Source organism: Sander lucioperca, chromosome 9 (assembly GCF_008315115.2).
Source record: "Sander lucioperca isolate FBNREF2018 chromosome 9, SLUC_FBN_1.2, whole genome shotgun sequence".
NCBI classification, from domain to species: Eukaryota; Metazoa; Chordata; class Actinopteri; order Perciformes; family Percidae; genus Sander; species Sander lucioperca.
The window spans coordinates 38,324,789-38,350,861 of record NC_050181.1 but is presented as its reverse complement, the minus strand read 5'-3'; the positions used below and the strand labels follow the sequence as shown (position 1 = coordinate 38,350,861).

The following is a 26,073-nucleotide window of genomic DNA, read 5'->3' as shown; positions in this document are numbered from 1 at the left end:
TAACAAAATCACAGAAAAATGATCACGCAACTCTCCTGTTTCCCTCAGCTCTTCGAAGCTTTTTAGCATCTTTCAGCTCATTGTTTTGGTATTTCGGCCCGCAACTTTGCTGGTTTGATACACTCTTACAGCTCATATCAGCCTCGTTTCCCACTGCTGCAGGCAGCTGTTTCCAGAGAAAACACTCCAATAACCCCTCTATATGCTACTTTCCCAGCACCAAACGACAGCCAGAAAAAGTCAGTAACTAGCTTGTGAACATAGTGGAACATTTAGCTGCTAAAAAGCCAGATATTAGCCATAGGAGTTGGTGGAGACTAAAACTGAGCTAAAAGAAGATTGAGAGAATATTGGATTTACATTTATCAGGTGTCCAGAAACACAACTACAAATGCAGTGCGAAGCCCACTGCATGATCAGACCCCCACAGAATGAATACGTCATGCAGTATGGAACATACAAGTCTCAACTACCACATTCGTTGTAGCTATATGAAGACTGTCTTCTTCCTTCTATCGGTTATCTTTCACCAGCACCTTGCATTGCAGCACCTTCCACATATGTCTCCAAATCCTCTCGTCATCCTCTCCTGTAAGACCATTACAGCAGCTAAGTCTTAAAATACTCAGTTTCTTTTCTTCTTTTTCTGTGTGCGTGCGCAGTCCCCAGCACTCTTACATAATACAGCTTGTAATGCTGCAGGCACAGACTAACAGCCCTGCTGCACCTCCACCTCTGCATCTTCATTTCAGCCTCCATGTCTGTCTGTCCCCCTGTGGATGTGCCGGCCTGTTTGTCACTCTAACTCCTAGCCTGTGTTATAACTATCTATCAACCTATCCAAATCTACACACACTACTCACGTTTTGGCCCATCTCTCTTAGTGCCTTCTTAACTGACAGATTTACTCCCTGAGCCTCTGTTTGTCTTTTGCTAATTCTCTATCTTCGTCATTGCTCTGTTTGTGGACCCAACTCGAGGCAGTCTTCAATCTTCTTTTTTTCGCTGCCTCGGTAGTCGGTACATCTTTTCTCTCCATCTCTCACTTTTTATACAGCATGCATTAGAGAGAGAGAGAGAGTTAGTTCGGTTTATGTAACTCTCCATTTGCCTTTACACACACACACACACACACACACACACACACACACACACACACACACACACACACATACACATACACATACACATACACACGCACACACTCTCACAGAGAGAGTCTGGATAAAAAGAAGTTGTATCCACTTAGAATTAAGATTACACTTTCCTCTTACAATTTTTAGGGAAAGCAGTTTTTAATAAACCTCCTGCTTCTGTAATCTCTGAGTGTCTAGGAGAGCTTGTCGGATATCGTGATGCACAGTTAAAGGTTCCTATTTCTCTGATGTTTGTGTGAGTTGACTAGGGTTGGGTACCGACACCCGGTGCTAATACGGCACCGGTGCCTTAACAACCGGTATCTACCGGACCGAATAGTAACGCGGATTTTGGTGCCACTGAAATGCCAACGCTGCCCTCTGATGCTCCAAAAGGGACGTTAGAGGAAACTCGCCAGCCTCGTGGTGCATTCAAAGTTATTGTAAAATACCCTTAGTGGCTCTGCAAAATAGACATTTGCACCCCGCGAAAGAAAACATCACATATAACATTAAATGAAGTTAACTGTTTACACAATACAGTAACGTGAGCTTTTAAAATTAGCTAGATACATGGTTAAATGTAATTTGCTCTTACCAGTGTATCGCCGTGTGTATTTCATCCACAGCAATCCCAACCAATGGGTCCCAAAACGTCCCAGTTAGAGAGTAAATGTTAGAGAGTAAATGCATTTTAAATCTTTAAAATCATTCCCCGTAAGAACCAAGCAGGCCTGCCTTGTTGCACCATCCAAATTATCTTCAAAACTTGAGAACGGCAACACACACAGAGAGCGGATGTCAGGCAATTAATTTATTTAAATTTATACTTTGTATTGATCCCATTGGGGAAATTACAATGTACACTCTGTTAGAAATCACTACACAGGCACACATACATGAGTGGGCTGCCAGTGAGCGGTTGGGGGGGCACGGCGCCTTGCTCAGGAGCACGTTGTGGGGGATTTGGTCCAGCGACCCTCCGGTTCCCAGCCCGGCTCCCTACGGACTGAGCTACTGCCACCCTATGTCTCATACATCCTATATATCCTATAAATGTACTTGCGTTGATCCAGACTACTTCAATGATGACACATGCCTGGCAGTGTCTAATGAGTGGACATAATCTAATGAACATATTCAATTTCACAAACAAGTGTCAGCGATAACAAAGGTAAAACAGACACCATAGACCAGACCTGGTTGTGATTACATAAGCAAGTTTTTTGTTTTTTTTCTTCTCTAACCTGATTGATTCTCCACAGTCAGTTTCTGACAAAGTTTGTGCTGCGTCAGATACATGGCATCGTTATAGGTATCCTGCTGTGATCTTAATTGATGAAACAGTTTTATTATTATTATTCCTGTAGTTATTACACAGGAGGTCAGACCCAAAACTTGTTGGTCAGCATGCACAGAAAAAGTATAGATACAACAAAAATCGTGGTAATCAAAAGTAGCGTTCACTGTAAATGATTAAGTAGATATTTTGTACCCAATATAAATGAATAAATGACCCAGTTAATAACTTGACATGAATCGTTACGTAACTATGGGGCTCTCTATACACTGGCCTGTGACCCATGCCATGCTTGATAAGAATTCATGAACAAGTAGAAAGGACACTAATATAGATCCCTCTGATGCTTTTCTCTCGAGGACAATTGCTCTCAGTGCTTCTCCGCATTGTCTATATATATATATTACTGTGGGTATTGGTGCTTTGATGAAGTGACCAGAGAGCAAATGAGTGTTCAGTGAGACAAGGTAAAGAGCACAGGGAGGGCGAGATGAGGTATGTGTGTAACAGTAAGAGAGATTGAATTGATTAATGGTGGAAACCACTCAGTGCAGACTCGGCTCGCTGAAAGCCACCTGTCCCTTCAGTTCCATCACTGCACATCACCGACTTCGACTGGCCTGAACCCCCTCTGCTCTCTGTGCTGCTGTGCTTGCAGCATTACCATGCCATTATTTTTGAACAGAATACATACAATATTGCCTTTTTTTAACGTGATATCAAGATGTTTGTTTTAAAATAACACCATATTTGAATTTGACAATATCAGCCAGCGCTAATTACTATTTGTGAAGTCTATCTATAAATAGGGATGCACCGATCCAATTTTTTCAGTCCAGATACCTGTGCTTTAGGTATCGGCCGATACCGGGCACCAATACACCACCCCAATACCAGAATTTAATTCATTATTTTCTGAAGCTACGGTGTGTCGTCTGTGTTGTTGTGTTTTTCTTCAGACACGTGCAAGTAGTAGATGGGGTGGAAAGAAACAAGGACATAATACAAACATGGAATTGATTTGAATAGATCGGCCCCATTGTCACTGATACCGGGTTTAGCCATTTGGGTCAGTGTCGACTCGATATCAGAATCGGATCGATGCATCCTTATCTATAAACCGTTTCTCAATTGATTTTCCTGAAAATGTACTATAACACAATATACGTATATGCTGATTGCGATATTAGAACTTGAACAAATAGTCCATTAATCATACCTGCAAACTAGTCGCTTTTCGGTGAAAATCACCGTTTTGAATGGGAAAATGTCATCCATGTGAATCGTGTAGATCCGAAGAGTTTTTATTTGTGGGGGGGGTGGGGGGGTGCCTTAATGACCGTTATCTACTGGACCGAATAGCAACGCGGATTTTAGGTGCCTTATATAGGTGCCACTTAAATGCCTGTGCTTCTCTCTGATGCTCCGAAAACGGACGTTAGAGGGAACTGAAACATCGCCGCACGGGACGCTAGTTAACACTACACTTGACAGCGGGTAACGTTAGCCTACCGTTAGCTAGCAGCTGGAGTAAACACAGTTAAAATACTGACAGCTAAACGGTGTATATATGTTTAAATCTTTCGGTTCAGGCACCGTTTTTAAAAGTATCGTTTTAGCACCGGGAAAATGTCACCTTTTTCAGCCCTTCTGAGTTTGCAGGTATGATTAATAGATTAACCAATTGACAGAAAATTAATCTGCAACATTTCTGATGATGAAATAATCCTTTAAGTAATTGTTTTAGCAATAATGCCTATAGAACTCACTAGCTCCTGCCTCTTAAAGGTAAATATTTGCTGGTTTTCTTTATCTTCAATTATTGTAAACTAAATACCTTTGGGGTTTCTTGGACAAAACAAGCTGTTTAAGTTTGTCAATTTAAGAAATCATGACAGGTGTTTGTTTTTTATGTTTTTTACTATTTTGTGACATTTAATAGACAACAATGAATTATCCATTTATCAAGTGGGGAAAAAAAGGAACAGGATGAGGATAATCATTAAGCATATTCCTATATAACTCACTTCACCACTGTTATTAGATGTCAGAGAGAGACACATAAACACAAACAAAAGTTAGTAACTGGGGCTGGAGGTATTGACATTTTCCTTTTTTGAGTGGAACATAATAATCAAAGGGGTCAGGGAATGATGCCCACAGGCTCCACTGCTTGTCATGAACAAATCGCATTGAACCTTCTCTTTCACGTGCCATTTATTTCCTCCTTCATTTCATCTGTCTCACAAAAGTATTAACTGTGAACAGAAGCAAGAGGAAGCTGCTGTGCTCTCTACTGACGGTACATGTTTTACCGGCCGAATTTAAGCAGGATAATACTGCAGGATAGTGATGCAGTGATGAGTCAAAAGGTATTTTGAGGGAAGAAGTCTCACATTTGGATGGAGGATTATCTCGTCCGGTAGTGCTAGGATTAACTAGCGCCATTAGAGCATAACAAACAACTGTGTGTTTGCATGGCCTATATTAGCCTGTACAGGGGATCAGAGAGCAGATGGTTTGTAATGCTCTGTTAACTTAACCTGAGAACTGGGGCCTTGCATACCCCTTACCATCCCTTACCACACACACACAAATGAAAGAAAGAGAAAGAAAGCAAGGGAATAAGGCCGTTTTGGTTAGTCAACCGAGACGGACCCATGAGGTTTGAGTCCGGTGTTCTGTTTAATGCAACACGCTTAATCAAGACAATCCCTCCCATCTCTACAGTATTAAATCATGTTGGAGTCTGTGAGAGTACTGAGAGACAAACCCAAACCATCCTTGCAAAGTCTGGTCCTCCTCTGCCTGTTGCTATGGCTACCTACTCCCCAAGATGATATTTATTTAAAAACACATTGTTATGCATTAATTTTACTGTTGGGCTGTAATAAGAAGGTGGTGGTGTTGTTTCTGTGTGTGAGCTTAATGAGTGGGAGAGCCTCCATGGGCCAGGGCTTTAGCATATATGCTGTGTGAGCATTGTGTTGATACCACTGGGAGATGAAGGACTTTATAAAGCATTGGCCTGCAATTGACCATTCGCTATGCACCGTCCGCCTTAGTTACTGTTAGCGGTCACCGCTATGACTATCAAGCTTTCCTGGCTTCTGGCATGGAACATATGCAGTTTACAATGATAACAATGGCAGATTTACCACTCAAAATTTGAGTCTTCATTTTCAGGCAGAGGTTTACAAAAGCAGGCTTCTAGCTGGCGACCTTAAATTTTTCCGTCTAAAATTACAACTGTCACTATCAGATTTTCTCCGGTTTAGCTAGCTAGCTAATCTTTTGAAATTTATTGTTAAGAGGATAACCCCTTGAGATGAAGCATCTCGTTTTCGAGGGGGTCCTGGCTAATTAGGCAAGCGCTAAAGTTGCTTGAAAACACTGTGTTCATCTGCCCTTTCAATATTTCCCGCGGACTCATTTTAAAACAAGAATCTTGTAGAGGGGGTCTTAAATATGTCAATGGCTACATACACTACATGTTATCATGCTAAAAACTAAATGCTTAAAGGGGTGATAGAATGATTATATAGGGTATTTCACACTGTTCCTTAAGGTCTCCTAATAGGGTATGTAACATTGGTTGGGCTGAAAATGGCCCGGGTGCTGTTCTATGCTCCCTAATGCAACCCTGTGAAATAGCCCTAGAATGAAACAAGTTTTTCCCTTATATGGTATGCTCATGAATATTTAGATGAGCTACACGCTGATTGGTTGGTTTACAACGACGCAGTGTTGCTGCACATGGAGAGAGGGGAGGGGCTGCTCCTCTCCTCCTCAGGCTCAGTCACAGAACAGAAGAGAGAGTTGAGTGTTTTGGCGGCCACAGGAGAGAAAAATACCTTGCGTGCTCGGCAATACTGGCGTCTTTTCTACAGAAAGTCGCTGTCTTTTCTACAGAAAGTCACCAGATTTGTCGCTAGTCACTTTTGTGAAAAAAGTCGCTAAACTCATCAACTAATGTTACTGTACAAAGCACCAGAGACACAGTTTAGTTACAGTTTAGTCATCCTCCGGTGTGTCACACACACACACACACACACACACACACACACACACACACACACACACACACACACACACACACACACCAATGCAAAGTTTCGACACTTTCATTACAACTAGTGTTGTTGTAACGTTACCCTTGGGACTTAAAAAAGCTCCACTTCCAGACAAGGAATCACAACTCGTGCTGTAGCTAGTTCAGTGTCTCAGCGTGGGGACATTTAGCGGAGAGTGAAGCACACAGACAGAGAGCAGCACAACAGCAGCAGCAGAGCCACAAATCCTGCTCCATTGCCCGCGGCCCGTTTGGAAGTCTATCGGTAACGTTAACAGTATGTGACAGTGTGTGAGTCTAATGATGCCCGCTGCTGCGGCCCGCCGTACGGGTAGAGCAGAGGCTTCACAGTTTCACTAGCGGGCAGCGGCCCGGAAAAGTCCCGACTCTCCCGATTGCCACTCCACTACTGGTTAAGTGTATTATTTACATTGCAATATAAATGAAAACATAAATTAATTTATTAATATCAGGGAACATACCTGCCACACTCGCAGTTACCCGGTAACTAGACCACCAACTACCACTGACCTGACGGAGCTCCACGACCGGCAGCATGGTGCTCTGTACCCAGCGCACAGTCGTCTTTTCTGGGGTAACTGAACCACTAACAACCGCTTACCTGGAGCACCACGACCGGCGGCAGCTCGCGATGAAATGTGAAAAGTGTCAGCATTCCTTCTTTGTAATTCCCCTGGAAGTGCAAAGCTCGCAGCTAAACTAGTGTCTGACATCTACGTGACCTACATTCAGAAGACCAGCTGGCCTCATCAGTAGCTATGTAAATTTTGGGGCGTGACAAAGGTACAAACCAGAGCCAATTAAGGTACAGCCACCGAGTTGACGTCAACTATTAGCTTCGTTGGGATTTGCCCGTTTTCAGAGGCAGTTTCAAATTGTGAGATTTGCAGAGGAAAGAGATGTCAATGGGATTTTGAGGTTCTCTGTATGTCCACGTTACCCACCGAACTGTCGTTCTATCACCCCTTTAAAGTCTGCATTCTCACCAGTTAATGGTTCTTTCAGAAGATATAACACTACAATAGAAGAATGCATCATTCTTGTATTGCAGCGTACAGCTAGTTAGTCCTAGCGTTAGAAGTATGATGTGAACACATTTTAAAGATCAGACTGTTATTTCATTCTTAAATAACCAGATTTGACTGCTTAACTTACTTCATTTTTCAAATAAAGTGTTTCATGTTACAGGAGACGAGGCTTTTAATATGAGGATGAACTGATGTGTTACCCTTTCTTAGGTATCGCTGGCTTAAGTTGCTGGAGTGTAAACTTCCCCATATCCAATAAAGAGCAGGACGGAGATGCTAACGTTACCCTGAACTATTGATAGCATCCAGGATCGGTTTAGTGAACAGTCAATGTACCTGTTATTGGGTTCATGAAAAGGAGTAAAAAGAAAGACAGGAAGGAAGGAAGAAATATTCAAAGAAAAGAGAAAGTTGAGCTGCAGATTTTCACAAATCCCACTACTGGGAGGCTATCCAGACCTCGTGTTCCCATGCAGATTAAATCCACACAATCACACACACACACACACACACACACACACACACACACACACACACACACACACACAGAATACACATATTTAAACTATGTCGCCGACCGCACATAAACCCAAAGCAGGCTGAGACTGCTGTGTTGCAAGTCGCATGGTGTCTCACCCTCTTTTGGTTGGCTGTGTTCTCCACACTTGTGTCCTAGCCGATGAGGTTTCTACAGTCCCTGTAACAAAACAGCTCGTAGTTTAAAGAGCCCCACGTCCCATTTGCCTTCTGTGCTGTGCATTATGCTTGGATGATAAATGTGGTTCCTGTCACAGTATGTCATATGAAGCTGCATGAAAGTGCTCGGCCCATGACTATTTGATGACAAGAGTCTCTGGTTTGCTCAACTACATTTTTAAGACATTGACACATCCACCACGTCGTCTCTTTTTTTTTTAAACATATTTATTTTCCTCTTTATTTTTTGCCCTTTGGCAAGTTCTTCTCCCATCTAGATGTATTATTTTAATTTGCTTCATTTCTCCACTTAACTATTGGTAAAATGCTGTCACCTATTCTTACTGCCAGTTCTTCTCCTTAAACTGACTCTTTCTTTCTTTCCTTTTCACTCCCTGCTGCTGCCTCCTTTCTCTTTCTTTTAAGAGGCTCCTCACGACTCATGGCAACTGCTCTCGTACCTCACATTGCTGTCTCTTTCTTCCTCCTGTGCATGCTCTGTGTTCTGCTCTGTTTCTATGCCTGTCTACATGTATCTGTCTTTCTGTCTCTACCTTTGGCACACAGTCTTTTTGCTTTTTATTCCTGGCAACCTCTCCTTTTTTCCGCTCTGGAGTCTGTGGCTCAGGTTACATAATATACATTAGAGAGAGTTGGAGGGAGGAATGGTGGAAGTAAGGAGGTGGGGATGGAGGATGGGGAAGAAGATGCCCTGCTGCTCTACTGAGAAGGCAATGTTCTCATATGTAGGAGCAACTGATGCTTGACATGGCAGTCTGCGTCTTTATTTTTTGGCATAAGTTGATCTGTTGTTTCTGTGTGTTTGCACGTTTTGTGGGTATGTGCACTGCATTTACTTACTTTTCTTTCATTTTCTTATTGTACATTTATTGTTCAAATTGTCTTTTCCCTCTTGTAAGGTTTTTTGTAAGCCTCTGCAGCCAGTCTAGCTGATTTTCATCTTCAGGAGGTGGCATCTGGTCTGCCAGTTCTCTCCTCCCTCCTTTTCCTCCTCCCTCTCTTATCCTCTCATCATTGCATCTCTATCATGATTACACTTTGCCTCACTGACCTGCGATGATGTAACTACTTTTTGGCAGCAGACTCTACCATCGCCGAGCATTATATTCTCCCATCTTTCAGAGAACTGCCCCCCTCTCGGTCTTGGCCTCCCACTCCTCGCATTTTTTTAATGTCTCAATCTTGTTCATAATGCATTTCCCAGCAATATTCCAATGGTGGTAAGGGGTGGGGTGAACGAGATTGTGGAGAGACAATTTGGGAATGTTCCCAGATGATTTTGTGCTCAGTTGTGTGACTATAAGGGCTTAAAAAAGAGAGGGGGAAAAGCTCTGTAGAATGTGAATGTTGCTCCTGTTAAATAATGAGTGAAAGGATGATGGCTAATGGCACTTAGCAGCCTCCAGCATCGGCCACTTTGAGCGTCAAACATTGTCTTTTCTCCAGGCATCTTCTAAGTGATATTTAGGAGCATTTTTTTCAGTCTGTTTGCTATGTTTCTAGCTAGGTGGTTCCATTTTCATGTTCCATTTTACTTGACCAGACAGAATCACACAGGAAGTAATGGCAGGGAAGTTGAGTGTTATTGACAGTCGAAGAGGATCAACGGTTTATTGATTGGTTGGTTGGTTGGTTGGTTGGTTGATTGATTGATTGATTGATTAAGTCACATCAGAGATACACTGATGTTTTGTAGAAGTGATGAAACAATAGATGCAGCAGCATGACCTCATGATCACACATGCTGTCTCAGTTTACTATTCGGATTTGATTGTCATTGACTGCTGGGCAGCCCTTGGCTGTTAACTCAGTCTTTGCACACATATTCATGAATGACTGTTTGACTGAAGAGACTAGTTTTATCTCAAGGCGGTTCAGCTGTTCACCCACAAATACTTACTTTAATCTAGAGCTGGGCAATATATCGATATTATATCGATATTGTGATATGAGACTAGATATCGTCTTAGATTTTGGATATTGTAGTAATAATAATAATAATAATAATAATAATAATAACTAATACGTTTTGTCTTTTACTGGTTTTAAAGGCTGCATTACAGTAAAGTGATGTCATTTTCTTAACTAACCAGACTGTTGTAACTGTTCTATTATTTACCTTTACTCACTTAGTCATTATATCCACATTACTGATGATTATTTATCAAAAGTCTCACTGTGTAAATATTTTGTGAAAGCACCAATAGTCAACACTACACTAACATTGCGGTATTGATATCGAGGTATTTGGTCAACAATATCGTGATATTTGATTTTCTCCATATCGCCCAGCCCTACTTTAATCTGAATCTAGTATTAGTTTTGTGTGTGTGTGTGTGTATTGTTTGTATTATCGTTTGTTGAGTGCAGGGTAGGTCAGGAGGGGAGGAGCTGCTGCTGTGCTCCGTTTTGAAGAGGACTGGTTACTATGAAGTAAAGCTGTTTAATCTACAGAGAAATGAGAAATCCTGCTTGAATTTCTTTGTGTAATTTTCAGGGCCATTCTTCGTAATTATTCTTGTAGAATGTTCAACAGTGGCAGACAAAGGATGAAAAAAGGCAGAACTATTTTATACTCCTTTATTTGGGGGGTTTGAGTTTAGCTACACTTCTGCTGTGGCTCAGTCTCAGTCAGTGGATCTGTCCACCACTTTAGTTCAGACTGAAATTTCTCAACAACTATTGACATGATCAATTACCACACAATTGTGTACAGACAGTCATGGCCCCAGGAGGATGAAGTCTAGAACCACCAGTGTGTTGACATTTCAATTTGTCCAAAACTTTGGTTTATGGCAAATGTTAGCATGCTAACACAATGGTGAACATGGTAAATATTTACCTGCCAAACATCACTGTGTTAGCATTGTCATTGTGGACATGCTGATGTTAATATTTGCCTAAGTACAACCTGACAGAACTCCTAGCATGGCTGTTTGAAGGCACCTAATGAAGAATTGTAAGGTGAGGTTGTGTAATGTTTTAGCAAAATTAAGAATAATTATTCTCATTTGGGTGGCTAGCTAGCTAGTATCTTAGCTACTACATTTAGCTATCAATACCTCAGTGCCAGAGTACCAGTTAAAGTTAGCTAGCAAACATTATTAACACATTAGCTGTGTGAGACAAAAGTTGTATGAAGGTGGACTTGAGCATTTTGTTGGAAAATGTTAGAATACAGGAGCAGAAATTTTCACCAAATTAGGAAGTACCCTTCTTCGGCCTTAAAGATTTAAACAATTTCAACACTGTGTATGGAAGTCTGTTGTTTGTATAGTTTTTTAATAGTGTTAAGTGATAGTGTTAAGTGATATAACATGATTAATAATCAGCTAAAAAAAACTGCAGCTGTGTATATATCTGGAGAATTGTATGCATCAGGCCAGCTGTGTGTGTGTGTGTGTGTGTGTGTGTGTGTGTGTGTGTGTGTGTGTGTGTGTGTGTGTCAGAGGTAGCAGTGGGTTCAGGACTTGTGCCAGACTCAGCGCTTAGCTACTGCCTTATCAAAAAGTGTATGTTGAGACTTGGGACCTGTGCTGGCTCCTTTATCAAGTATGCAGTTGGAGTTGATGCTGCAGCAGAGATGCCTAATAGAGAAAGCAGGAGAGAGAAGGGAGAGTTAGAGAAAGACTCTGAATACATCATACCACCCGCTCACTTCCAGCCTCTCCTCTTTATCGTTGCACTTGCCAATTACTCCTTTTCACACTTGTCTATCTCAGCCTGCTCTTCCGCATCTCTTCCCTTTCACTCCCTACTCTAACCACTAAATTCCACCGCACTTATCCTCATTCATAGCCCCAGCCATTCACATCCCCTTGCCCTCCCGTTTCCACCAAATTTAGTGTCATTCATACCCCTCTCTCAATCACCTGCAGCCTGGAAAGAGCTGTTAGGAGTTTCAGCAGCCCTCTTTACACTGCAGGTAGCCTCAGAACACCACAGAAATTACAACAGTGACATTTCACAGCTCCTCTTGCAGTTCCTGCTCCCATGACCATATAAGTACTTCCTCTCGGCTGAGTGAGTGACATCACAGTGTTGGCCTGGCTTGAGCAGTTGCAGGAAGCAGCAGTGAAAGGCCACCGACAGGTGGAATTGGATGGTGTTTAAAAGGATCCTGTTGGGAGATACCGACCACATAACCTCTGTGTCTGTCTCTCGCACGCACGCACGCACGCACGCACGCACGCACGCACGCACGCACGCACGCACACAGTTTCACTTCTCTCATGTTCTCTTTCTCACCTCCTCCACTCCTTGTTTCTTGCTTTTCTCATGGACGAAGAACACCAAGTTCCTGGTCATTATTTAGTGAGAACAGACCATCGTGTGTGTTTTTCGTTTTGTGTATCTCATGTTGTAAACCCCAGTCCGGTTCAGTTCTCAATCACTCGGGCTGCAGATGCTTCCAGTGCAACCTTCCTTTGCCCGCTATTTTGTATGCTTATGCAGATGACTTAAAGAAGTGAAGACAGAACTGCATAAATGATAAATAACCCTTTCCTTATGAAGTATCAGACAAGCAACTGGAACATCAAAGTGTGTGTGTGTCTGTCAGAGAGAGATGGAGAGTCGAGATGAGGCATTGACATATTGCATGTAGCAGAACACCATAGGAAGGGATGAAGCATGCAGCATTATTAACCATTTTCATCCACCAGCCTGTCTCGGAGGCTGACTCACTCTTCATTAGCGACCTTACTGCTGTCAGCTGCTTACTGGTGGCCAAAAAACAGACAGCAACGTACACTATCATGTCAGTACAAACTACAGTGACTATTTTGGAGCATGGCCAGAGTGTCTACAATTTTGAAAGGACTGATACAACTCTACACCTTATTTTATTTTTTTAGATTATATATAAGGCAATGTAGAGTCTGCAGATGGCTACCATTGTATTCTAAAGTGCCAGTTGTATCATAAATTGTCAACACCTGCACCATTTAATACAGAGACAGACAGCAGGCTTAGTCATTTAACTAGCTGGAACAGATGTTAATGGGCTATCAATGAACAACATTTAATGACTTAGTTTATGCACTGCTACATTATATAAACAAGAAATATGGTGTTTAATGGAGTTGGAACTACATTTTAACATAAAAGGGTTTCCATGTGCTCACTGAAGGAAACTGACTGGCCTCCTGTTTAAAGTTAGGTATTTGTCTGACGGTTGACCAAGAGCCCAGCACCTTCGTACCTCCAGATTGTGGGAATACTAGTCTGGATCAACCAAAGTACATTTCCAGGATAAGGCCTGAAATCTGGCTTTCAAAATCCCTTCGCTTTGGGAAACGAAAACAAACTTTGAACTAGCAAGCTCCACGCTGAAAATGGCAGGTTTTTAAGAAAATTTGGATTGTGCAATAAGGCAGGCCTGCTTGGTTCTTTCGGGGAATTAATAAAGATTTGCAAAGATTATGTTTACGGCATTTACTCTCTAACTTTCGGGACCGATTGGCGTGTATTGCTAGAATATAATATAAAAGAATAGATCTTTATTGTCATTGTTTTCAACAACCAAACACAGTTTAGCAGCTCTCAATATGACAGTTAAATCACAGACAAACAGAAATATAAAATTTAAATAGTAAAATATAAAGTAACAACAAAATAGAAAATTTGCTGTGGAGGTACACACGGCAATAAACTGGTAAGACAAATGACATGTCTCCAGCTAGTTTAAATAGCTCACAGTACTCTACTGTGTGAACAGTTAACTTCATTTAATATTGTATGAAGTTTTCTTTTCTGAGGTGCAAATGTTGCATCGAAACAAGTTCCTTCCCAAGACTATTTTGCAGTCACTGTCGCTGCGTCCGGAGCTTAGCGCCGCCCAAGATGATTGTGATTGGTTTAAAGAAATGCAAACAACCCCGAGCATTTTTTTCTCCTATCCTAGAATGTATCTGTGGTGTAGTCAGACCTTACTCCACAGCGCTGTGGAGAGGTCTGGCTATGTGAGACTATGGGAATGCATGAACACAGTGTGACCCATTTCTAAAAGGACATTTTGAAATGTGGATTCGGGTCAATGGCTCAATCACGACAAAAATCACAATCAGATATGTACCTTAAACGCTTTAGCCCTAATCTAGAGTTGCAGCGGAGCAATAACGAGTTGAAGCCAATGCAACGTATGAATCACACCTGCTCAAAAGGTTTCAGGACCCCGAGAGAGCTGTTGTCATGGGGCCCTGAATTTCTATCAGCACGCCTGATTTAGACCTCTGATTTAGATTACACTATAACACAATAACTGCAGAGAGACGTCATTTCCTCCTGCAGGGATCAATATGCTTGGTCAGCCATAAAGCTCCCACACTGGACTGGCCCTCCTCTGTAAAACCTGATCCATATGCATATTCACACCAAGGTCAGGCAACAGAGCCATTTACATATAGACGCAGGCACCTTGAACTGACAAACTCGACTGCCAACCAGGCAAAAAATAACCAGTTAAGTTTGAGCCTCTGTGTGCATGTGTGTTAAGTGATTTGGGGTGTGTGTTTGGGGTGTAAGGGCAGGGAGAGGAGTGCTTAAAGTTTGTGTGTGTGTGTGTGTGTGTATGTGTGTTAGAAAATTGGGAATACCTGTGCTTTTTCGGCCATTTCATTTTGTCACAGACGTGGTCTTGGTAGGTGGCTAATTGAAAATGTCTATACTGCTGTTACCCTCTCTTTCCCCTCTACACAATAATGCGTGTGTGTGTGTGTGTCTATGCGTGTGTATTCATTTGTGTATTTATGTTCTTGTTCCCAGCATGTGTCAGATTACCCACCAACATCACCTGGGACACTGAGATTTCTTTTTTGGCCTCGCAATTGGCTGGGCGAGTCGAACAGGCCAATGTGTTTTGTTTTTCCCTTGTTTAACGTTTTTAATCTGGCTTTGTTGCCATTAGTAGCTAATTGATGCCTGTTTTTAATAAAGTCACATTTAACTAGGAAGACATGACACTTATGTGCAAATTATGTTAAAATGTAATTTAAATGTTTACATTAATTATTTTTAAAGTTATAATAATAACTTTAACCGATTAGTATTTCTGTTGCTGACTAGCAAGGGTAGCAACGTTTAATTGACTAGTCGACTAATCACACACATCCCTAGTGTGCACTGTCATGAAATCTCTGAGGAATCAGCTTGTCTCTGTACCTTCCAAGTCTTATTTCTCACCCTCTATCTACCTGACTTTGCCTAATCTGTACTGTTATACTGTGTTTTTCTGTTGAGGCAATCTGCACTGAATTCTCATTGCATGCAGTTACAAGGAAGTAGCTGGCATTGACAGTGATGGCTCTGTGCGTCTTTCATCTTAAAGCGTCATACAGTATGTTAGAGGGGAATGTGTGAATAGTAGTACAAACTAGAGCTGCTTTTTTCTCCATACAGTTTGAGAGTCTTTCTCTGCTTTCTGTCTACTGTATGCGTGTGTGCGCACGTCACACTTACAGGTGAGGTGGATTAGTCAGATATTAAAGGGAGCAGAGAAATGATTGCTGCGTACACACATTTGCACACTCGTATTTTCTTGCTGAATCATGACCTTCCTCTCTGCTGCGACACCACTGCCAGTCAAAGAGAACACACAGTACAGTTTTTGGGTTACACAAAAGACGTGCACACAAGCACGTACTTTCTTGCTAGAATAGCCTGATGGAAAATATTGGTACCTCTGTGACTGACTCAGCGTGGCTATAATGAATATCAAGGGGAGTGAGAGAGGAAAGCTGGTGACAGGCGCAGCTGTTAACACAACTGTGTAAGCAAACAGCCCTGGACAAGCTTCTCCAGTTCTCTGTAACTCATGGAGATAGTATGACCTGACAAAGGCTGTGACGATATGAATATTTCGACTGCAGTGACAAGATGGCACACTATTCAGAAGGCCTGCATTGTGTTTGATTGGGTGTCAAAATGAACGCGATAATGAGCTAACACAAATTCCTTTTAACGCCACTTTTTACCCACACGATTAACGCACATATGCCTTCTGTGATTTGGGCCTCGGCCCGCACCATAGTAGCAGAAACCATAAAGTGCTCCGTGATGACATTTATACATAACGTTTACCAACCCGCCATCCGACGTCTGGCACGCCGCGGCGAAGTGAAGCGCATCTCCGGTCTGAGGAGACCTGCGTTATGCTGAAGGTTTTCCTGAAGAGTGTGATCTGTGATGCCGTCACTTAACACTGAGAACACGTTTCTAATCTATCTATCTATCTATGATTTATGCACACACACACACACACACACACACACACACACAACCAGTCTATATGCAAATGGTAATGATGTACGTGTTTATTTGCATATAGAGCGGGGAAGTGAGATCCGATCACAAGTGGTCACTCAGGACGCATTTGGAGACATTCTGCTGCCAGGTGTAAAGACACGTAGACACTTAGAGCTGACCACTTTTGATCGGATCACTCAGGACAGACAGTGACTGAAATCTTTAATGCATATGAAGTGGTACATGCTGTCACTAGATCATAACTCTATTGAATCTATAGATTTTGGAGCGACCATCATCTAAACATTAAATGAGGGAATATCCTTTTAGAAGAATGGTGTTCCTCCGTCCAGTAGAGATCCAGAGATTTTAATTTGTCATCCATCTGTATTAGTGACACAAAGATGTCATGATGTGATGGGGATTGGACTACAATATGCTGTGTGGGGTGTTGATGGATCTCATGAGTTTTTTTTGGATCCACATGGAAACTGGGAAGGATTCAGTAGCTATTAATACAGCTTCATTGTACCATTATTCATTATTTCATAGGAGGATCATTTGTTGTTGTTGTTGTTGTTTCTGGATGTATAACAGGTCACAACATCCTCCTTTACGAGGACGTGGCCTGCAGTGACAAACTTGTGTGTTCCTCCACTAGTTCTTCAGTTACACAGCAAGATCAAATTGCATCATTTGGGCTCTCTACCACACACACACTCAGTCCCTCCGTCTCTCTCTCTCTCTTTCACTCCCACTCTCAGTCACCCCTGTTGCTCTCATTTCACCCACTTTGTCTGACAGCTGCCCACCCGTTATGTTGTCATATCGTTCTTAAACACCACAGCACGTTTTTTTTTTTTCCGGCTGTTGTTTGACCCCGCTAAGGAAAGAGAGGGTTTTAAATGCAGATGGACAGTAGTGCTCCAGCTTCCACAATTGAGTTTTTCTTTGATCAGACGGTGAAGTGTAAAGCACTCAGGCTTCTAATGTTCAAAAATGTTATGTGTAGCAAATGCTTGACTTGTGGTATTGTATGAATTCTGGCAGGGAAGGTAACAAGGCATAAATAGTAATATAATGAGGAAGGTGGGTGGCTTTCAATAACGGTTAGTTCTGGCTAAAAAGAGAGCAAAGATGGCTCTTTCCTCTCGTTGCTATTTACTAAGCCCCCTGTTCCTGGTGCCTGTTGGTGTCTTTGGATCTGAGAGAAGCTTTAGGCTCTGTGCCACAGCAGAGAGGCATATTCATACAATGGAGTCCTTCCAAAAGTCCTCCATCACACACACACACACACAGGCTCACACTCCATCAAACAGTCACACTGTCATGGGCACACGCTTAATTATTCAGTTACTAATTATCTCGTATACCCGGTTACGTAACTGAGGTTGCTTTTGTGAGTGGAGGGATGAAGACACTTGTGAGGAGAACTTGCCGGAAGAGATAAGCTTTTAAATTGAGAGAATTTCATCTGGCCTCGCTGCTGATGCAACTTCTCCAGAGCATCTGAAACTGCTTGAAAAACATGGAAATAAAGATTTTTTATATCTGGTGTAGATGCAAAGATGAGGCTGTGTTCAGATCAGCTTATAGATACAAAAACACACAGCCATTTTTGCATTTAAATATCCCTTCATCACTGTAAATAGATGCTAGCTGGTGATGTATGTACACAATGTAATCTAAAAGATGTAAATTGTTCTTGTCTCCTACTTTTTTCTCCCTTATCTCCCCATTTTCACCCTTGTCTTGCTTTAGTAGTTTGTCAACTCCCCCTTCATTCTTTTTTCTGTCATGCTTCTTTGCTTTCTTTTTCTCTTCAATTTAGTTTGACCTCTTTTGCTTTCCCTCTCCCCTTCCATGACTTCTCTTTCACACCCACTGTTCCTTTATTTGTATTACCCCTTGCGTCCCCTCTCTCCTCTGGTGTCTTATCTTCCTCCACTCCTTTCCACCTCCACCTCCCCTCCTTCCTTCCAGAATCTTCTCCACTCTCTCCCCTCTGTCTCAGTGAGAGGCCGAACAAGCTGTGATGCTGTTTCGGTCAGCACTAAACTCTCTCTCTCTCTCTCTCTCTCTCTCTCTCTTGGAAACTCTTGGAAAATTGTGCATTTTTAATTGGAATCTCAGCTGACATGCTGGAGTGCAACACCATGAATGCCTTTGAGGGGAGACTGTCAGAAAGTTATTTCTATTTCTACAGTTCGTCGCATGTCACCCCTCCCCAAAAATCCTGCCTTCGAGTGTGGCCGTTTGGCGCTTTATACTTGTTTTTGTTTTATAAACGGTTGCCTGGTGGTTGGATGACACGTCGTTCAAACTACTTTGTTACAAGCATACCTCAGCCTATTGGTATTTTTCAACCTGGACCCTATTTGACCATGTTTTGTGCCTAAGTGACTACTGGGAACAACAATGTTTAAAATTGGTCCAGAATTATGTGAGAGCCATGCAGCCGACAGCTGCGGACCAGGCTGCTACGTAATCCTGTGGGGCAATTAGCGACCATCAACCCACGCGTCCGCTATAGGAGCTTGTTTTTCTCACTGACAGGCTCAGATTGTTATTTTAAGTGTCAGATTACATTATGGAAAAATGAAGAAGTTTCCGATGTCCTGCTATGCTTTTGTGTTCAGCTACTGATGCAAGGTGAACACAGTAACTTTAGCTAATAGCATAGAGGCGAAGTCTCTCCCCTATCGGTGGACCGCCATGGGACCTTAATTTGGGAAAAAATATGAACGGTAGTGAACGGGGAAAGACAAATTATTTTTTGATCTCATTTGAATTGATCCATGAATTACACTTATGATGTTTAGTTTAAAAGATAATTTTGTAAGTCAAGAAAGTCTCAGTTCATTGTCAAACTGTTGAAGTATAAGACTCAGACAAAACGTAATTAGAAAGACTACACACTTCAAAGTCGCATGGATGACGTCTCACTGGAGCTACGATGTTGTGTATCATCCCGGAATGTAATGTTACTCACACGAGCAGAGGATTTCACTCGTTCTTACGCTTCTCTGCTGATACAACTTCCCCGGATAAAACACATCAGGTAAGATAACGTTACATGTGTTGTGGAACAGAGCTAAGCTAGCTAGCTAGCGAGCAAGTTGAGCATCAAGCTAGGTGACGTAAATTGCGAAAGACGAGAGATGTAGTTCACTGAGCGGTTTCACACAAAACTAAGTGGTCATATGACAAACCTACGATAAACTGAGACTTTCTTCTGTTGGAAAATTATCTTTTAAATTGACGTACATTATAACAGGATCAAAAATAATTTGTTTCTCCCCCTTCACTACCATGTATATTTTTTCCGAATTAAGGTCCCATTCGGTCCACTGGAAGGGGAGGGACTTTGCCTCTCCATTAGCTTACCTCTGTTCTGTCTGCAGCTCTCCATTCTTGGAACAGCATTATTTCTTTAGGAAAATGTGCTTTGGTATAGGATGTTTTCTCCTCTTTGGCTGGCAGCAGTCATCCCCAGTCAAAATGGTCACTGCAGACCCAATGGTCCGCAAGGCGCAGTGTATTGACCGGAGTGTTAGGATCCATTTGTTGCTGTAGCACAACTAGCCACAACTTTAGCCTGTCCATATTCAAAGGTATCGTCTGTGAAAGCTGCGCAAAGTGTAGCTTGGCATTTCGTTGGTACAATTCAGAAATGCCCAATTGAAAATGTTGATTATACAAAGCTACAGTTTCTGTAAACGCAACAAACTCTCTCTCCAACTCTCTCACGTTCTACACCGCTGTCTTCCGGCAACAAGTCACCTCGCGAGAGTTCAGAACAAGACTTCACCATCTTTACATAATCTAGTCAGACAATAGACGGCAAAAATAGTAGACGTAGTAATGGTGACACCACCCATCGGTTTGTGGACTACCGTTTTGAAGCCAGGAGTTTGCATTTTAGCTGTAGCCATCTTGGTGTTTTGGAGCCAGAAGTGCATATTTGGACAAAAGGGTGGAACTGGGGAGTATGACTGGTCTAAGCCAGTGTTGTGTATGGTTTCGATGGTGCTGCGCTAAGCTAAATGCTAAAAGAGGAAAAATCACAGATTTTCAACCCTTCTGAGTCATCCAGCAGAGTTTTACAGGCAGGTAATGTAGTACACGGTACCCTCTATGTACTAGTGCTGTATGTCAGCATGTACAGCAGTACACAGCTGGTTAAAAATCAGCAGACTTTCTCTTAAGTTACCAGCTAGCACTAGCTAGCTAGTTCCAATTAACTTTGAAGTAAAAGCACACAGTAAGAGAGTCAAAGTTTAAGATGAAAACATGGACAAACAAGTTAACGGCTATTTTAATGTACACAGGGCCATGGATACGCATCGCTAAGCCTCTATCATGATTGACAGGTTGGTTATCGTCTTGACAGGTTATCGTCTTATTTTAAAATTAATGGGACCATGATTTACAAAATGAACATCGTGCTGTATTGAAGACGACTTGAAACTAGCAATTGAGGCCATAAATGTTTGTTAAGGTAATAACGGTATGGTCCTTTCCCAATAGACTACTATAGAAACATACATAATATTTTTAGAGCCAGTAGAGTTGCGGAAAGTTTGATAGAATGCAGGTTTAAGGCACTTCTGCATTGGCTTGATTTTTAAGGCACGAAAGATGCTGCTTGAGTCAGACACTTATTATAACAATCTGAGCCTGTCATGGCAAAAACAAGCACTTTTAGTGGATGTAAATTGATGGTGCATAATTGCCCAGTAGGATTACATTGCAGCCCCTTTCAGTCTCGGCCTCTCGCTCAACACTGGACCAATACAAGCCCAGACACTAAGCATACACTTAACATGCAGCCTTGTAATTAATATGCATGCACACACACAAGCACACACAAAAACAAACACTTTTATAGGAGATGCAGGTGAACTTTGTGAAGTGTCACCGTTGGCATCAGTTTACCTCGGGCTAGCCCAGAGCCTGCAGGGTGTGCGGGGGTGGTGGGGCTCAGTGTTGTTGGTAGAGCACATGTGAACAATACCTTTCATCAGCACTGGCCACAGTCCCCATCCTTAATGTGTCTAAACCAATCTGGGTTTGTGAGTGAGTACCCTGCATGCCTCTGACATCATGGAGTTTCCACTGCTGCTCTCGTCTCACCTCAGAGATAGCAGCTTTGATATTTCAGACCGCTGGCTCGCTCGCAGGGGTTCCCCACCCACCACCCCTCCTGACCATAGATGGACTCTGTTCTGTTTATGTGGACGGGGGTCACCTGATAGCCCATAAGGTCAAATCTCCAACAGTTCATGTTGTGTAAGAGTCAAGGAGCATGACTGTAAACCAATAAAATGACTATAAAGGAACCTTAAATCTTAGCTGACATGTTTGGTGTGAGGACGGGCTGGCGTTTCATTCCAAATTAGGATGTGATCGCTTAGTTTTGGACACATTTTTGTGATAATATAAATGCAGATTTTCTGCTGGAGCAGCACTTTCTAGATGGAGAGCAAGCATATGCTAAAATTTTATGTAATAATCATATAGTTCTGAGATTACCAATGCACACTTTGCTGTAACACTATCCCGTATACTTGTGCTATAAATGAGGTGAGCACCCACGTAGACAGCCATCTTGATAATTTACTGTAGCAAAGTGTTAAATGGGGTCATTCCTTGTGGGAAATCCCAGAAATATCAGCAGGTGTCGGTTACATTTTTGAAACTCGGGTTTTTATTGTAGGAGTTCTGCTGTTTGCAATTTGATCATGTCTATTTTCATCTTTTTATGACATGGACGTTGTGGATTGAATGCTGAACTAACTTAACCCCTCCTATGGTGGAACACTGTAGCTTAACAGTTTAATTTAGGAAAATACTTTCTCCTGTTGTGTGGCCCCTTTTCCTGGTGTTTGGTAAGCTGACGAGCAGCAGAGGAATGCTGGGTTATTTCAGTGGATTAGCTCTGAGGCTTCCTTTCCTGTGAGAGTCACATGTCAAGCTTTTTCTTGAACATCAAAGGGTTTGTGAGGTCAGTCATGCAACCTGATACCATTGTTGGACAGAGCATCTCTGAGTCTGCAGGAACGAGCCACTTCCATGTTTGGCCGACATTTCTTTCTGTGCTAGCAGATGGTTTTTTTTTCTTCTCCTATTTATAAAAACAACAACCTTGTTTGTGCAGAGTTTCCTATATAAATGGACACGATTAACAAGGGACATGATTAACAAAACGCATGAACTAACAAACAGTTTACACATACCACAAACGGATGACGGATGTTCACCGCAGTTTGCTTTTTGCCGATTGGTTATAAGTGGTATGATACTTTATAAGACCAGGACTCAAATTTTCCATCACACACACATGCACACTCACACAGCCAGCAGAACGAGGTGATATGACACCTCTAACTTTAGTCTCCTTCTCTGCTGCTCTGGATAATCCAGTTAGGATGCGCTATCAGGAGGTTATAGCTGCCTCGCTTCCAGCTGGAAGAAAAACAGGCTCCAGACTGGTCTGGACTGGCCTGGTATCCTGAATAAACCTTTGTCACACAAACATGATACATACACTATAGGATCTCCCCAAACGCAGTACATTCTTCTTTGTGTGTGCGTTTGTGTTAGGGCTGCACAATATATCGTTTTATTTTTTTTTAATCATCAGCGCAATATTAACTGGCGCAATAGACACAGTTGCGAAAAGCTGCAAGAAATTGCGAAAGACACTCTGATTTTCTTGTGTTAGTTATAAGAAGTGGTATAAGAAGTGTTTTTTTTTTTAGTCATCGCTTTTATGTTCAATTCAGTGTTCGATAAAAGAATGTTAGAAATTAATTCCTTATATTAGTGTATTTAGCAGAATACTGAAAGCAGCAGAAATGCAAAACTGAGTACACTTTAATGTGTTTATCGCAAGTAATATCGTTATTGCGATATTCAACAATGTTATCGCATATCGACTAGTTTCCTCATATCTGTGTGTGTGTGTGTGTGTGTGTGTGTGTGTGTGTGTGTGTATATATATGAGACTAGTATCTTTGATGACAGCCTGGCAACTATAATTGTCGTGACAACCCCTAGGAATGATGCCCCTTCCTCAGAGCCGAGTGCATGGAAAAAGAAAACCCACGCACACACATAGCTGTGTCAGCGGGGGGAACCCTTCGGAAACAATGTCCGGCATGCTTGGGGATTTGAGAGGGGAGTGCAGGAGGGATTTAACCCACTCTGGAGAGTACCAAACCTGGGCATGAAACATAGCAGCAGACTCTCATTCTCACCATAAACTGAATAGTAGATGTGAACTGATTGTCCTTGTTTCCATAAAGGATGATGCCACCGTTTGTTATGTTATTTTTGACCCTTTTTGAGATGGAAAAATATCTCCAGTGTTCCTATCAGTCATATCTTGTCTGTCAGGTTGCCTCTCCTCCATGCAAAATGTATTTTCCAAAGCTGTTGTTTGCTTTTGGCACACATAAAGTAAGATTTAAAGTTATCTAAAATAACCTGTTGAGTCTTTGCAATTCAACCCTGACCTATCTTCTCATATTCCCAATCATCCACAAAGAACGATTTGAATGTGACAAGCAGCACTGACATATTTCCTCCCTTGTTTTGAAGCCAACGTCACGGGGATAGCCATCAAGGGCTCCAGCCCTCTGATATGTGGAACGCATGCACACACACACACACACACACACACACACACACACACACACACACACACACACACACACACACACACGCACGCACGCACGCACGCACGCACGCACGCACGCACGCACACACACACACACACACACAAGCATCTGCGGGAATAAGCAGCTAACAGGCACAGTTTTGTCTTGCTTTACAATGTGTAATGCTTATATGACTGGTGTTGCTTCTCTCCTTGTCACTTTAATTCTGTTTTCATAGTTCCTATCTGCTGTCTAATAACGTGTCTAATAACATGTATATGTGTGATAGACATATACATGTTATTATGAGTGTACAACATACATGTAATGTTTCTACATACCACACACACACACACACACACACACACACACACACACACACACACACACACACACACACACACACACACACACACAGAGACACCTAAATGTGTTGTTTAGTGTGTGAAGCTGCTAACTGAATTTGTCTTACAAGCACGCACACGTGCCCACAAACACATGAAGCTTTTGGAGGCTGGTAATTAGTCGAAGCAGTAAGGTGATAACAAGCGCCAGCCACACGTTTGCAACATAGGTGTCGGTGCCAACATGCTGCCGGAAGTCACAGCCCCACCTATCACACTCTGCCCCCTTCCCAGGCGGATACCGTTAAAAACAGAAGTGCACGCACGCACACTTTCATAAGTACAAGATAATATGAGCATTTCCAAGGCTAACACACATGAACTTTACCTTTACTGAAACTGAATATGTGCATGAAGGTAGTATATATGTCTCCCCCATGTCCTCCTCCTACTGCACCGTTCCTCTTTTTTCTTTTACCTGTCTTCGCCACCTACTCCTCCTCCCCCTCCTCCTCCATCTACACAATCTATGAGTCATCTGATCCAAAAGGTGAAATGCAGCATTCAGTAGATTATTTTCATCTCGTCTTGCTACATAAGAGGCAATCTTCACTTTTCTTTTGTCCTCTTTCATTTCCCTCCGTGGCTTTCTTCCAATCCGTCACCCGGTGACGAGCTACAAGTTGAAACCTTGTTGCTTGTGACAAATTTTGTTCAGTCTGAGTTCCTGTCAGAATAGGCGTCTTCCCTTCTGAACACACTTTATATGAGTGACCATTTGGTCCTCTGGAGTGGGAGGTTTCCATCTCTGCTCTGCAGCTTGATCAAATAGAAACTGTGTGGACTTATGTGTCTCATCAATCACAGGAGGTGGGACCAGTCATAGCAGTCTTTGTTGCCATGATAGGAACTTGCTTTTTCATGATGTTGTTTGCTGTATTGATCACACCATCGTATACTCATACAGAAAAACATACTGGGGATTTGAGTCATCAAAGACATAATGGTTTTAGTCCTCTGCTAGCTCCTCATCTCTCCCCACGACTTTGTTTCCTCTCCCAACATTGTCCCATGTTCACTTGTCCTTCTCTCTCCTTTCTTTTTCCTTCAGGGTGTGGAAACAGCAGTATGAGCGGCGACATGTACAGTGCCGGCTACCACTCCATCACCAACATAGACTACTCCTCTGTGTGCATCAGTGCAATGAGTGCCAGGTACAGCGATTGCCCGCGTATGACCTGGCATGAGATGGACGTGCGACAGCTATCCTTCCCCAATGCGTCCTTCGATGTCATCCTAGAGAAGGCCACACTGGACGCCATCATGGTGGAAGAGAAGACACCTTGGGAGGTGTCCCCTCACACTGCCTGTTTCATTCACCAAGCACTCACAGAGGTATTGTTAAAAATCTGTGAATCCTGACATAGGTTGAATATTTCTCAAATTGAGATCACAAGTTTTATTGGAAATTCATGCCAAAATTGATTACATTTTTTGGCAAAACATACGCTGGCACACATTAGCGCACTTATGTTTCTGTCCTGTTG

The 26,073-nt window shown here is 42.3% G+C and overlaps 1 protein-coding gene across 2 annotated transcripts in view; it reads left to right on the top strand.

Moving 5' to 3' along the window:
- Positions 1–26,073, top strand: part of ece2a (endothelin converting enzyme 2a) — an 83,839-nt gene that overhangs the window by 18,279 nt on the left and 39,487 nt on the right. For both annotated transcript variants that reach the window (XR_004101854.2, XM_031281246.2), the window contains exon 3: positions 25,638–25,921. Coding sequence is in view for 1 of the 2 variants with exons in the window: in XM_031281246.2 (XP_031137106.1) it covers positions 25,638–25,921 (284 nt within the window). In the remaining variant the exon portion in view is untranslated. The remainder of the gene's footprint in view (positions 1–25,637; positions 25,922–26,073) is intronic.